The 13,852-nt window shown below is 32.9% G+C and overlaps 1 protein-coding gene across 2 annotated transcripts in view; it reads right to left on the bottom strand.

Annotated features, from left to right (window-relative positions):
• Positions 1 to 13,852, bottom strand: part of LOC130896997 (PRL-1 phosphatase) — a 64,150-nt gene that overhangs the window by 22,026 nt on the left and 28,272 nt on the right. For both annotated transcript variants that reach the window (XM_057805469.1, XM_057805459.1), the window contains exon 3: positions 1,836 to 2,134. In XM_057805469.1, the coding sequence (XP_057661452.1) occupies positions 1,836 to 2,134 (299 nt within the window). The remainder of the gene's footprint in view (positions 1 to 1,835; positions 2,135 to 13,852) is intronic.

The raw sequence follows: 13,852 nt of genomic DNA, 5'->3' as shown, positions 1-13,852 counted from the left end.
AGTGTGCTTCCCAAGTGGGCCACATCAGCTGTAGCACGTCGTCATTGGTTCAGTGAATGAAGGGGTTCCAATGATATGGTGAGATCCTACCAACTATTTCGATGAATGTCATTTTGGTGTGACAAAGACTGAATGGTTATTCCAAAAAAAGGAAAGCGTAAAATCGAATATCAAAATTTTTTCATCTGCCACCAGACCTGTACCTCACAATATAGACTTACCAGTACCGAACTGGCAAGATTTTGTTGTTGGAAATAATAGAGATAGAGAAAGACACAGAGGAATGTTTTTTGTAAAAAAAAATAAAGACAAAAGCTTTTAAAAACTAAAAAACAAACATAAAAATAACTAAATAAAAAGACAAATAAAATAAAAATTCAAAATACAGAAGAAAACCACAATGAGTAACAAAATTATAGGTAATAATTAGTATATGAGTCCATAGCAAAAATTAAACCAGTATGCAGCATGCTCGGAATTAAATATTATTATCAGAATAGTCGTTTACAGTAAAAAACTTTCCAGTAAATATGCCCTCAAATTATTGCAAAATGTGGGAAAGATGATATCGATTTGATTTTGATTGGCAAGTGATTGTGCATTTTTTTGAATTGTAAAATATTGAGCTCTCAAATAATTCTGAACGTGGAGTAGGTCGTGCAATGACCTTCTGAAATTGGAGAAGCGTGCTTACGAATTAGGCAGATGGATTTAAAGATGAATAAGGAAGAGTTACAATTTTTAATCTTTCAAAGAAATCCCCGCAGTGACTAGTGCTAAACACGTTAATACTTTTTTACGATCATTTTTCCTGAAATTTCTTTTTGTTGGCCTTTATTCAAACGCCACTGTAAATTGAAAAGAGACATTTCATATTTGAAGTATGATATTGGAGCGAGAGAGAGGAGTAAATCAAAATCCAAGGTTGTGAATGAGGAGTGATAGTTTTCGATCAAAAATTAGTTCACTCGATCCAACTGATCACCACAATGACCTGCTTTAACAGTTTCTCCAGATTTCGGCACTTGAAAATTCAGTTGAAGAAAGCCACTGCTTTATGCATTTTGAATTATCATAAGAGGAGTGTCATTTAAGTTTTCACCAAAAGTGAAACAGAAACGAACAAAAGATTGCTTTTCGAAATATTCGTCCATACATTTTTGCATACGCTCAAACCTTTTTACATTCTTTTTACTCAGAAGGAAAATGGTGTTGAACGCCTTCAAGTCTTCAAGTGACGAAAATCGCTGTCCACGAATCCTGTGTTTGTCGTTATTGAACCGAAAAAAATTCAAAAATCAAACTTTCAAGCAAAGGAATTATTGGCTCTTTCTTCTTTGAAGATTCACAAGGACGAAACATCATCATTAACACCGACCCCTATGTTGCGATATTAGAGGGAAATTTAAGCCCAGAACTTGCGAGATCAAGAATAGCGAATACGAGAACTTGGTTCCAACAAGACGGAGCGACCTGTCACGCATCAAATGACTCTATGGCGGCTGATTCCTGCAAGATTAAATTCCAAAAGAGGTGATATCCCTTGACCCCCACGTAACCCTGACTTGACGCATCTTGATTTTTTTTGTAGGGACACCTCAAAAATAAAGTCTACATGAACAATCTGAAGAACATCAATCTGCGTTCGCGAGTGCCGTCATTTAGATGATGTTATTTTTAAAAAATAAACATCATTTAATTACCTAATCATATAAATATAAATTCACGTTCTATTGCGCCACCCTGTATATACCACGTTTTAAAATTACTTTTATAATAAAAATAAGGAGAAACGTTTAATTATATATACATATTAATAATATGAATACACTTACTCTCTAATCAGCTCTACTGCTTCTTCGTACTTAAGCCCTAGTTCAATAAGAGCTAACGCTACCATAACTGGAGCTCTACCTAACCCAGCGATGCAATGAACGGCTACGCAGCAGTCGGGATTGTCATTGAACTGATTTTTAAGGATTTTGAACCATTCCTCGACTATTTTGTTCGGTGGAAAAGTGCCGTCTGGATAACTAAGGTCGAAGACTTCAATGTTGTGGTTGTTCAGCTCTTCCACTTTATATGACGGTTCGCAAACTCTAACTACGGCTGTTACCCGATGTTTTTCCAGCTCCTGCAACAAAGCGGTGTCTCGTGTACTATTATAATAAGGGTCAATGATTCGGCGACTGTGGAATAAAAAAGGAGGATGTACAGACCGAACTGGAATTTAGATGATGGAAAATTAGTTTAGTTAAATAATTCATCTACATCCTTTTAAACTAGTCAGACAGAGAAACGGGATCTAATTCGTTTTATTTTATACAAATGGTTTTTTTCACTGAAATTGTAGCGAGTTTTTACATACAATATTAATGTATACAACGTGACAGCGTTAAGAGATTTGGATACATTACTCTTTCGTTGACTATTTTTATAGGGTGTGTGAAGTTGTGCAATTTTCTATACAACACATTTTAATTTCTAACTAATTACAAGATTAATAAGAAGTTATCAAAAACGAGTAAAATAATAGTTACATTACTTGAATAAAGCAAATCCTCGAATTTTTTCATTGGTTAAATCAGGCACATGAAAAAAATGTCCAAAATGTTGAGAACTAGAGGTTACGGTGGCCATTGAATAGGCCACTTTTTATCTTCGTATCTGTCATCGAGATACTTATGAATGGGTATTGTGAAATGGTGAGTGCACTATCCCGACTAGAATTTTTTCCTCATTTACTTGAAACATCATAATGAACTTATCAGGTTAAAACAAGATTAACCTTATTGCAGAAAACCTGACAGGGTCCATGTTAGGAGCGCATCAGGATAACCCTGATAAAATAAATCAGTTTCTCATTAGGTTTCCCTGATCATGTAAATATAAGGAATCTCTCAGGATCCCCTTACTAAAATAAATACTATTTCTTATCAGGTTATCCTTATGAGGTCCACACTAGGATCACATTAGTGATTACTTTTTGCTTCAAGCTTTCCTGGTCATGTCCATGCGAAGGATCTCTAAGGATCACCTTACTAAAATAAAGACTACTTCTTATCAGGTTATCCTGAGGAGGTCCACACCAAGAACGCTCTCTCTCATTGGTTTACATCCAGTTGTATTACATTACTACTCTGAAATGTTGTCGCCGCCATTGTTGGCATTCAGGCGTCGGTCGGCGTTGTGCTACAGCCACGTAAACATGTCCACCATTAATGATGCTTCTGTCAAGTGTGATTCGTTTTTTACAGGCTGAAGGTCATAGTGCTGCAGAAATCTATCGGAAAATGAGTCGTGTGTATGGGGAAAACTTATGAGTGATGGTGTTGTGCGTGAATGGTGTCGAAAGTTCAAAGATGGCCGTAATGAAGGGGGCATAACGAATAAGTACCGAAATTTCAAAGTACTATCATAACATAAATGTAGTGGTGTCCATTTGGCAACTCGACTCCGCGAACATGCATCTAATATAATCTTTATTCCAAAACTCGTGCAACTAAATTCCGTTCTAACATGTACGGGGAAAAAAAGCACAGACCCGCATCCATTATTCGAAATTACTGATTCTTATATATTGAAATAATTCGCCATGAAAATAGCCTTTAAACGGGCAACATTTGACATTTCCAATTGTAGCTTGCTTTAATTAAATACATCGCCCTTTCAGGGGTTAAAGTTCAAGTATGTATAAGTATACTTATTTTAGTTTTATGCTTTTCATGGATCGTAAACTTGCAATAACTATTTATATATTTATAACTGACGTGCAATCTATCTTTAGGATAATATGAATTTTATCAATAAATGTCATTAAATTTATTTTCAAGATAAAAATATCCTAAAAATATTTACTAATTCGATATGTTTTTTATTTGGATTTTCCCCAAAAAGTACTGACCGTTGATCTAACCTTGACTTTTCGATTCGTATCTAATATTTATAATAAACATTTATAACAAATATATCAAGCAATTTCGAATATAGTGTTTATGAATATGTCAATTGAAAAAAGTTAAAATATTATCATAATTAGATCAAATGTCTACAAATTAATATTAACTAATTTGTGATTCTAATACAAAAAATTGCAAAAGTGGAACTCAAAGTCACCCACAAATAGAAATTAGTTTAGTTAACCTACTAATCAGGACTAAAAGAAGAAAGTGCTTTTGAAAAAAATAATCACGACTATTGTATATTTGACAAGAACATCACGAGGTAAATGAGCGCCTTTCATTTGAATAGAAATCAGTTGAAACAAGAATCAGATATGTGATTTATAAATATAACATAGACTCTGCAGTTTAATTTAGCAATATCTGTCTTACACAAGATGCCCTATAAAAGCAATGACTCCAAAAGAAGAACATGATTTAAAAAAACTAATAAATCCAAAAAAGCACCTAATAATTGTCAAAGTACTGAAAAAAATTATCAAAAATCATGCTAATCATAAGACTCGGACACTGACCAAAATCATTTAAATCATATTGATCGGTAAAACTGGCAAAGACCCAATCAACGTGTCATTTTACCGTCCAATAAGCCTGCTACCAACATTGTCCAAAAACCACTCCTACGTATAATAACTGAAGACCTACCTTGAAAAATTTGGATTCCGACACAAAGTGCAACAAGTCCATCGCCTCATGCAGAAATAAACAAAGTCCTAGAAAACAAAGAATACTATTCTGCTGTTTTCTCGATATAGGACAGGCTTTTGACAGAGTATGGTAACAAGTACTGCTAAACAAAATTAAAAGAACTCATTCCTTAAACTACTTCATTCAACGCAAGTTGACGAAGAAAAGTCCAAACTTGTTTATATTTCAGCAAGAATGCCATATATAGCGTACTTGATCCACAACTTTGTATACTGCAAATATACCAGAGACACAGTACACAACAACAGGAATTTTTACCGACGACAGTCATCCCAGGGTAGGAAACTCGCTGATGCGGGAGAGGAAAATGAACCGTAGCGCACTCTCTTGAATCATTATCATAACTAATACGTTTCTAGATTTGAGGATAGGTAGCCTAGGAGCTATAAGTCTAGCCAATGAATACCAAAAACAATTTGTTAATCTCATTGTAGCATGTGTTCAGTCGTAAAGAAGCGTTTTAGTCTTATATTTAAAGTAAGACATCTAAAACCATGAGGACATAAATATTTACCAATCTATATTATCTATATTTTTATTTTATATATATAAAAAAGGGAAAAAATTGAAAATATATCTAAATAATTTTAGTCCTTCGTATTTAAGACAAGATGGCAATGGTTTGGTGTTAGTAAAGGGTGCGGTACCACCCCTCTATTATCGTGGTAAGGTATTTTCTTATTTTTGTTAATATTCAAAAATACATACACACTATTTATAGATCCTACCAATACCTTTTGGTTTCCACCACAAGCACCGCTTCAGCAAAACGTTCAAACACCAGAAAATGAAGGTAGGCAGAATGGGTGTACTCACAAGATGTTAGTCATAGACAAGAGTATTTAATAATAGTTGTAGACATTGATGTCGACTTGATGTTGACTTATTATTATTATTATTATATTATAATAAATATTTTAATTTTGTAAAAAAATTAATGAGTTTTGAAAGGTTTGAATTATATGATGGGGATGGTAGTTTTATAATAATTATGTATGTATCTATGGAGCTGTCCCCTCAATGGACACTGAAGACGTTAGACTTAGCAGATAATGCAGCCTGCAGATTCTGTTGCGCGGAGGATGGAATCTCTATCCACATTCTCTCTAAGTGTAAGATAGTATGGAACCTCAGAGAACTGCACCTGGAAGGGTAGCAAATAGAAGACGAAGAGATCACGCCGCCACAACCATCCCTCATTCTAAGAGGAGTGAATTAGTAGATCAACTATAAGCACTGAGGATCCCCAGTATCTTAGCAATAAAGGGGAACACATAGATCATTTGGGTCGCAGTATATATGATAATCTAATATATACGAGGATATATTTGAACCTAACAAAAAATTTCAATGTCAAAATGTTTTATTACTCAACATATTCTCTTCTTAATTGGATACACTTATTACAGCAAACCTGCAACGTCTTTAGACCTTTCAAAAAAATGTTTCTCCTTGCTCTGCAAACCAGACCTCCACAGCTTTTATTATAGATATAAATAGACATAAAGATAAATAGTCCAGTCCCACAGATAAACTATTATCGAAATTCTTGAAAAGTGAGAGAAAATGTTGAGTACCTAATTTGGTAACTTGAATAACTTATATTTTCATCATCCACCATTCACAGTGTGTACGTCTAGAGCAGAAAGGTAATATCTAGCCTACACCTCACTCGAAGAACTAGCTTCAAAACATTCGTTAGAAATTTAAACAATTCCTAAAAAGGCAAAAGTACTCTCTAAATCTCTTTTTTTTGCATAAAATCAACATCGCAACAGTTATTTATAAGTAAAACTGTCATAACCTAAAAATGTTTGACACGGCTTCGGATTATACAATGAGTTGACTTTCTGCCCCCCCCCCCAAATATGTTGTACCTATATTTATCAGATAAGATGTAAGTATCACTGACTTTTTTTTCTATTTAGAAAACCGTATCTTTAATCATTATTATACGAGGTATATCCACAACATAAGTTCCATTTTGTTATAGGTATAAAAAACAGATACAGAAAAAATATTTATTGTACAAAAATCTACAGTTGTTAAACTAATTCTCTACATAGCTTCCAAAATTTTGTGGACACTTGTCATAGCGTGGCACAAGCTTTTGCATACCTTCTTCATAGAAGGTTGCCGCCAGTGTTTTCAACCATGTGATAACTTGTTCTTTCAGCGGATCATCATTATTAATGTGTTGATCAACAAGAGAAGATTTTAGGCGTAAGAAGAGATGAAATTCGCTAGTAACGAAGTCCGGGCTGTAAGGAGGTTAATCAAACACGTCCCTGACTGATTCCTGATTTTTTTTGAGGTACGCATTGTGAGAAAAAAAAATCATCACAGTTTTCATTGTAGCGTATCAAAAATGTACTGCCCATCCGTTGTTTTTGTTATTGTTCAGTAATAATTTTGAGTACCCAACAGCAAGAATCAGTGCACTTGATCAGTGTTGGAGCCATCGAATCATTTAATCACTCATAGCATTTAGTCTATAAACATCGCAATTTTACCGATAAATTTCATTTGGTTCAACTTCCTTTGTATTTAGAAAACGAATCATAGATTTGATTTCACAAGAAGCGGAATTTTCAATTAAAGCTGATATCTTAAAGAAGCACCACAAAGAATATGTCGGCAACAGGCTTGACTTAGAGGAACTATCGCGGACGTTCGGACTGCGGTAGCAGCGCTACTGCTGATAGAAATAGGATCGGAACTTACATTGTGGATATACCTTGTAGCATGAATATTTATGTCAAATTAGTCAAAATTGGAGAGAGAAAACGTAATAAGGAACCTCTATTACATTCAAGTTTCAAATGAGCAGTTTTTATTACTGTAAGTCAGAGATAAACTATCATAAGTGCATTTTTTCCACATTTGATATTTTTACCTCAAGTGCCTCATTTTTGATTGATTTTCATCGAGGACAATTATACTACATGCAAAATAAAATGGCAGGTAAAATACAATCATATATTATTTTGCATAAGAGATAGTTTTCTTCAATAAAGATCCCTCCACAACGTAAAAATCACAAAAGTGAAAAAAATCCACTTATTATGGTTCACCTCTGACCTAAATATTAATAATAAATAAGTTTTTATCAAACTATAAGAAAAGATGTTTAGCTCAGGTTAGTAATATGTCTTCAAATGGAATTCCTTATAGTTCATAGTAACCTGAGCCATCGATCAAGGACCTTTTTTAGACCAGACAGGGATTAAACATAGGGCAGGTAAATTACGGAGAATCTACCGCAACTAAAAAAGGGTATGCATTATTTTACATAGAAAAACAGGTAGAATACCTGAATTTATATCCCTAATACAAAAATTGTAATGATGCCACTCGTTTCTACAACCTAGCGTAACTTTAAAATATGTATGCATAGAAGGGAAGTACGAGGGCGGGTCAACAAGTGTTTTTTTCTCAATGAAAGAACTGTCAAGTCATTTATAATTTCACTTCTGTGAAAATTTGAATAAAAGCGCTTCACTTTGTTTGTGTATGTAAGACTACCTTGTGTTTTGAGAAAAAAATTCGCCCATTGAGGATTATTATGCGGAAAAATTATCACTTTTATCAATCAAAGATTGACAAATGAAGTAACATTTTGGACATCAATTTGAGATCTATTCACCCGAAAAAATTCATGTAACGTTGTGAGAGATCCGAGATTGAAAGTACGAGATATTGTGGAATCCATTGGCAGCTCACACGATTCAATGGTGAAACTTTAGAATGACAAATTAGAGAAAGCTTTGTGCAAGATGGGTGCCGCGTTTACTTAGAATCAACCAAAAAGGGAACCATGTGACAAATTCGCGGGAGTGTTTGGCGTTGTTTAACCATAAAATGAGAGTTTGTATGTTTCATAACCAAAGATGAAAGGAGGATCATCCAAAACACGCCAGACACCATACAGCTATCAAAAAAGTCAATAAAGTAATTTAAATTATGATTCGAACAAGTTATTATTAAAAATAAAAAATAATTTGATGTCTTTATCACTGACGGCGTTGTAGCCAAAAAAATATAAACATTCATCATAACATCATTATCGATCATAACTCATTATTTTAACAATGAAACGCCGCTGAGGGCTGCAGAATTTTCATTAAGAATTACTGTAAAAATCCATGAACTAAGTTACAAACAGGTTTCTCTTCCGCCCTTTTTTTCCTATAACTGTTTACATTTTATTACAAACAAATACCTATGCCTCAAAACGTATGTCGTTACATAGATCGATGTGTTCTATATTTGGGACTTGTTTAGTGATATAGGACTAGTTTATTGTGGTTTTTAGTCATGGAACTCAACGAATCTGCAACAATTAGCACTATTTCAACTTTGACATTCTGTATTTCAGAATTTTCCCAGCTTCTCTCCCAATCGACGTGATCATATATATGAAACGTCTATGAGAGTACATTGTCGGTCAATTACACTCAAGACAATGGACAATAACGGATCTTTTAGTCTGCCCAATATACTTCCATACACAATAATCTCAAGGTATATATGAAAATAGCTGTGGACTACGAGTTTTAAATACAATCACGCAGAAAACCAGATAGGTTAGAGGTTATTTCGTGGTAAATATCACAAAAAATATGAATACACATGCGCCTTACTCATGTCCGAGGATACATTGTACGTATTCAGAGCACGTTTGGAATTAGAAATCTGTGCTCCACAAACACAGGATTTTAAATCTTGAATATGTTGTATTAGCACCGCAAATGCACAATTTCAAACTGCGCACGAATCTGGTGACAGAAAATGTTCAGGATATCTACCGCGAACAAAACTATTATCACCTAACTTTTAGATTTTTAAATCGCAATATTCTATCACATGTTTTTGAAAAGATTTATTGATGTTTATTGTTTCGAGCACCTTATCCAGGGAATTATGTTACTGAAGGTAGTAGAATAGAATATAAGTTGATTTCAGAAAGGTATAGAGTAATAAAACCTCATTGGTTATGCAAAGGGACCACAGAGGGACCCAACGAATATTTAAGCCACTTTCATAGTTTGGCATTGAATTAATTGTAATTAAATAATAAAATAATTTCTTTTTATCAAGTGCAGGTAGTACCACCCGGGTTGGGGTGAATATATAGGTTTAGCCTATTGTTATCCATTCACAAACACTGAAAATAGTGTGCCAAAGGCGTGCCGGTAGGATACTCGTGAAAAGGAAAGCCGAATGTGAAATAGGGTTGGAATTAGGCAGAGGCACTAATAGAAGGTTAAACGGTACTTATTAAACGCAAAATATGTATAATCTGTATATCTAATACCTAAGTAATCCCTACACAATATATCGATATTGACACTTCAGACCAGAAAACATACTTTTCCTAATTCTCTACGCAATTACTTGCAATTTTAATATTACGAACAATACAATTTCAAACCTACACCTATGGCCGACACCGAAATTGAGTCGAACTGGCCGGAATTCTCCATTTTATTACTCTACACCTTTCTGAAGTAGATTATAAAGAACAACAGACATTAGGAAACTTAAAAAATAATGTCTCTTGAAGTTAGTTGCAGAAATAATGAAAGATTTTACTAAGTTGCATCAAAATTGTAAAATATTTATAGCGATACATTTCAACTGAGCATAGACTATAAAATTTTTTATGTTTCACTTAAACAAACATAATTATAATTTACATCTTTTATCTTTTATGAAATAAACTAGTTGAGGCTTCTATAAAAATGTGGGGAAACGGATCTAGAAAATCCATTACATTTTCCGAGGCCACAGCCGTGAACTCAATTCGTTGTCATTGTGGGTTCTCTCTGCAAACATGGATGTAGAACGCTATTTTATTAGGCCATCCAGGTAGAATAGGCTTTTTGCATGACCTCTGGATAAAAATCAATGTTCGCAAGAATTTCCCGTTTTCCTTTACATGTCACACATAAAACCATAAAAACAAGTTGGTACAAAGAAGTTTAATAAAGTTAGTAATCTATTTTATGTAAATTTATATTAATAGTTAATTTTCTAAACGTATTTTTCAAACTTTTTGCTAATGCAATTCTCTTTTCATTCAAGACGAATTAGTTACGTAGTATTGTTAGTAAATTCGTGATAAAACTATTTATAATTATAATAAAAATTATAAGGACGCAGGACAAATCTATACACTCGACCACATTCCAAAAAATAAAAAAACGTCAATCAAGTTATGATTGTTTTGACATATATATCACTACGTCTTCTCAAAGATCATCTCAATCACCTTTTCTCTCAAAAAATTTGTGGGATCAAAAATCGATTTCCGAATAGCTCAAAACGTGTATGGCAAATAATGGAGAGTTGACGTACATTATTTTGTGCAATTAAAATAAGACAAGGAAAATATTTTCTAATTAATTTTATGTTGTTATGAATTGAAGATAGTATATGACATGTTATGTAAGAAAGAATCGGAAAGATCCTTGTGTGCTATGTAGAGGATCCTAGAGCAGTAAGAATTAGGATATATTTAACAATAATACGACTTACAGTTACATTCGGAAGAGAAACATGGGTTTTAACATAAACAAAAGAAACATAACTAGTTATATGGTAAAGGAAGTTATTTTGAGGAAATAAAAACAAATGGAGGACTTTGGAGAAGAAGAACTAACGAAGAACTAAAGAATTTGTATAAATACCCATCCATAACAAGATACGTGAAAGCTCAAAGAGTAAGATAGTTTGGGCGTACTGAAAGGAAGCTGGAAAATGAATTTGCAAAAGGGGTCATTGAAGAAGGGGCAGGAAGTTCAAGAGGAGAGAGGCGAAAGAAAAAATGGTGAAGTATTGGGGAATATTAGAGATGTATAAATTACAGAAGTGCAAAATTACAGAATCGCAACCGTCGAGAAGAATTGTGAAATCAATTGAAGATGGATGTGAAAAGAAAAATAAGTTATCGGCCTTAAAGGTCTTTAATTTCTAGTTCCCTAGACCTTTTGATATGTTTATGTTTCCAAATCGTCTTGGTTTTAGGACTCTTCTGATTCAAAATTAGTTTTTATATAATTTTTTCAAGACTGATAAAACTTTGAAGTTTCAATAAATATGATATTAGTATATGTCATAAAGGACATAATCCGTTATCCAAATATTTCACTAAATTAAAATCTAAAACACCAAAAAACAAAAGAAGTTAAATCGTATATCAAATATCTTGTAATGATTGTAACGCTGTCTACATATGGCAGACATCTCACTATTTAGAAAATAGACTAGGAGGTCATCACAACGATAAAAAAAATAAAACTGTTTTAACGAACTACGCAATATAAAAAAAAACAGAAATTTAATTATAAAGATTAAAAAATTTTTAAAACGGAATCTAGTACACGAAAAAAAGAATGTTCAGAAATGGTTAACATTCATAAGAATGATAAAAATACCTAAATAATTTAAGTATAATTTACTTATAATATAATATAAATAGTTGCTACATATTTTTGAGATGTAAATATTAAGAAAAAATTGAATTTTTATGTAAAAACAGATTTCTATTTTGATTTTGATATTCATGATGTCGGTGATCTATTAATTAATATAAATACGCAAATTGTCAGCCTCAAAATCATATTTTGATAAAGACTTAAAGAAAAGTCGAAATAGCAATTTTTATCTTTAAAGAATTATTGAAAAAAACCAATTTTAAAACAAGGCGACATAAAATCAAGAATATTTAGAAGCATAAACATACCAAAAGGTCTTAAGAAATAAGAAATTAAAAAAATTTGTACCCTTATATATACCCTTGAGGATACTGAGCCTCAATTAATACCTAAAATAATGGTAATTACATAACATGAATAATTTTCGTTTACTGGTCAAAAAGATAATTTTAAGCCTTGCAATCGCCTCGCAATACTTTGATAAAAAACTGCAATCGAAATGCGTGCTCCGTACTCTCTTTCCATGAACTACGTTATGATTCCGGCGGTCTAAAATGGTGTGGCGTGAGTTAACTGGAGTAGTTCGCTGTATTCAGCGTAATACAAAGTGGGTTAGATCCCAAGTAAAGTAGGTAGCTTTTTTTCACGACTTTCCGAACCATCTGGTGCTTAAGAACTATTTGAACTAAATAACAACATACCTTAATAGAGTTGTGTGATTATGTGAGTATGGAAGTTGTTTTTAACATAATAAATACCACTTGACTTTGTGAATATTGCATTTGTGGTTGTATCTTAATAACTACCAGGATATTTTGTAAATATTAATTCTAAAAAAAGATAGAATTAAAAATGAAAGAAAAAGCTATTTTCAGAAAGGAAAAAATTGAAGTAAGTACGAGAATAAGCTAGCTACACGATAAAATTTGCTGGAGATATTTATGTCAAAAACGACTGAATTTATGGTTGTAACCAAAAATAAATACATTATTTTGTTTTTGGTGGCGGTAAAGCTTGGAAATAGGGAATCAACACTGAACGTAGAAAATACAAAACGAAAACTTATTAATTATATTAAACTTTGATGTAAAAAATATCTATAATTCAGTTACTGGAGGTACAAAATTTATTTATAAGTTGTCAGGACAGTTTTGAAAATTGAAACATTGCAATGCAATAAAAGTGAAGTATAGTGAAAACCTCGATAAATAAATGAAATAGTGTTTGGCTATTAATATTTTTCTTGTATGGCAACCGTTGCAACAATAGACAAACTTTCTACAAGGTAATTTTGTTTTGGAAACATTGCAGATCACTTGAAAGTTTCTACAACGAATCACTTCTGCTCTACGATATATCGTCTTGGTCTACAAGTTGCAACCCTCCGTCGCTTCAACTGCTTCTGCAGTCGCAAATATTCGGTGCCTATTTGACCTTTGGAAATCGATAGGGGAATTGTACGAAGATGTATTGATATCTAGTTAGCCTAGACCAGTTACATGCATAAACAAAATATTGCGTTACCATAGCAACGAACAATAACTTATTAGAAGTGTCAGTGTAAAGTTTGACGTTGAAAAAGTGAACCAGAGTTACGCAACAAATTAAATGAAAAAATATCCACCGAAATTGTGAAAATCGAAAAATTGGAGTATCGAGTCATCATCAAGTACCTGTATTTAAAAGGGTTAAGAGATAAGCAGATTTACAAAGATATGCTTAATAATTTTGGTGAACAATGTC

Source organism: Diorhabda carinulata, chromosome 1 (genome assembly GCF_026250575.1).
Source record: "Diorhabda carinulata isolate Delta chromosome 1, icDioCari1.1, whole genome shotgun sequence".
NCBI lineage: Eukaryota > Metazoa > Arthropoda > Insecta > Coleoptera > Chrysomelidae > Diorhabda > Diorhabda carinulata.
Note: the sequence above shows the minus strand (reverse complement) of the source record. Positions and strands in the feature narration are given on the sequence as shown.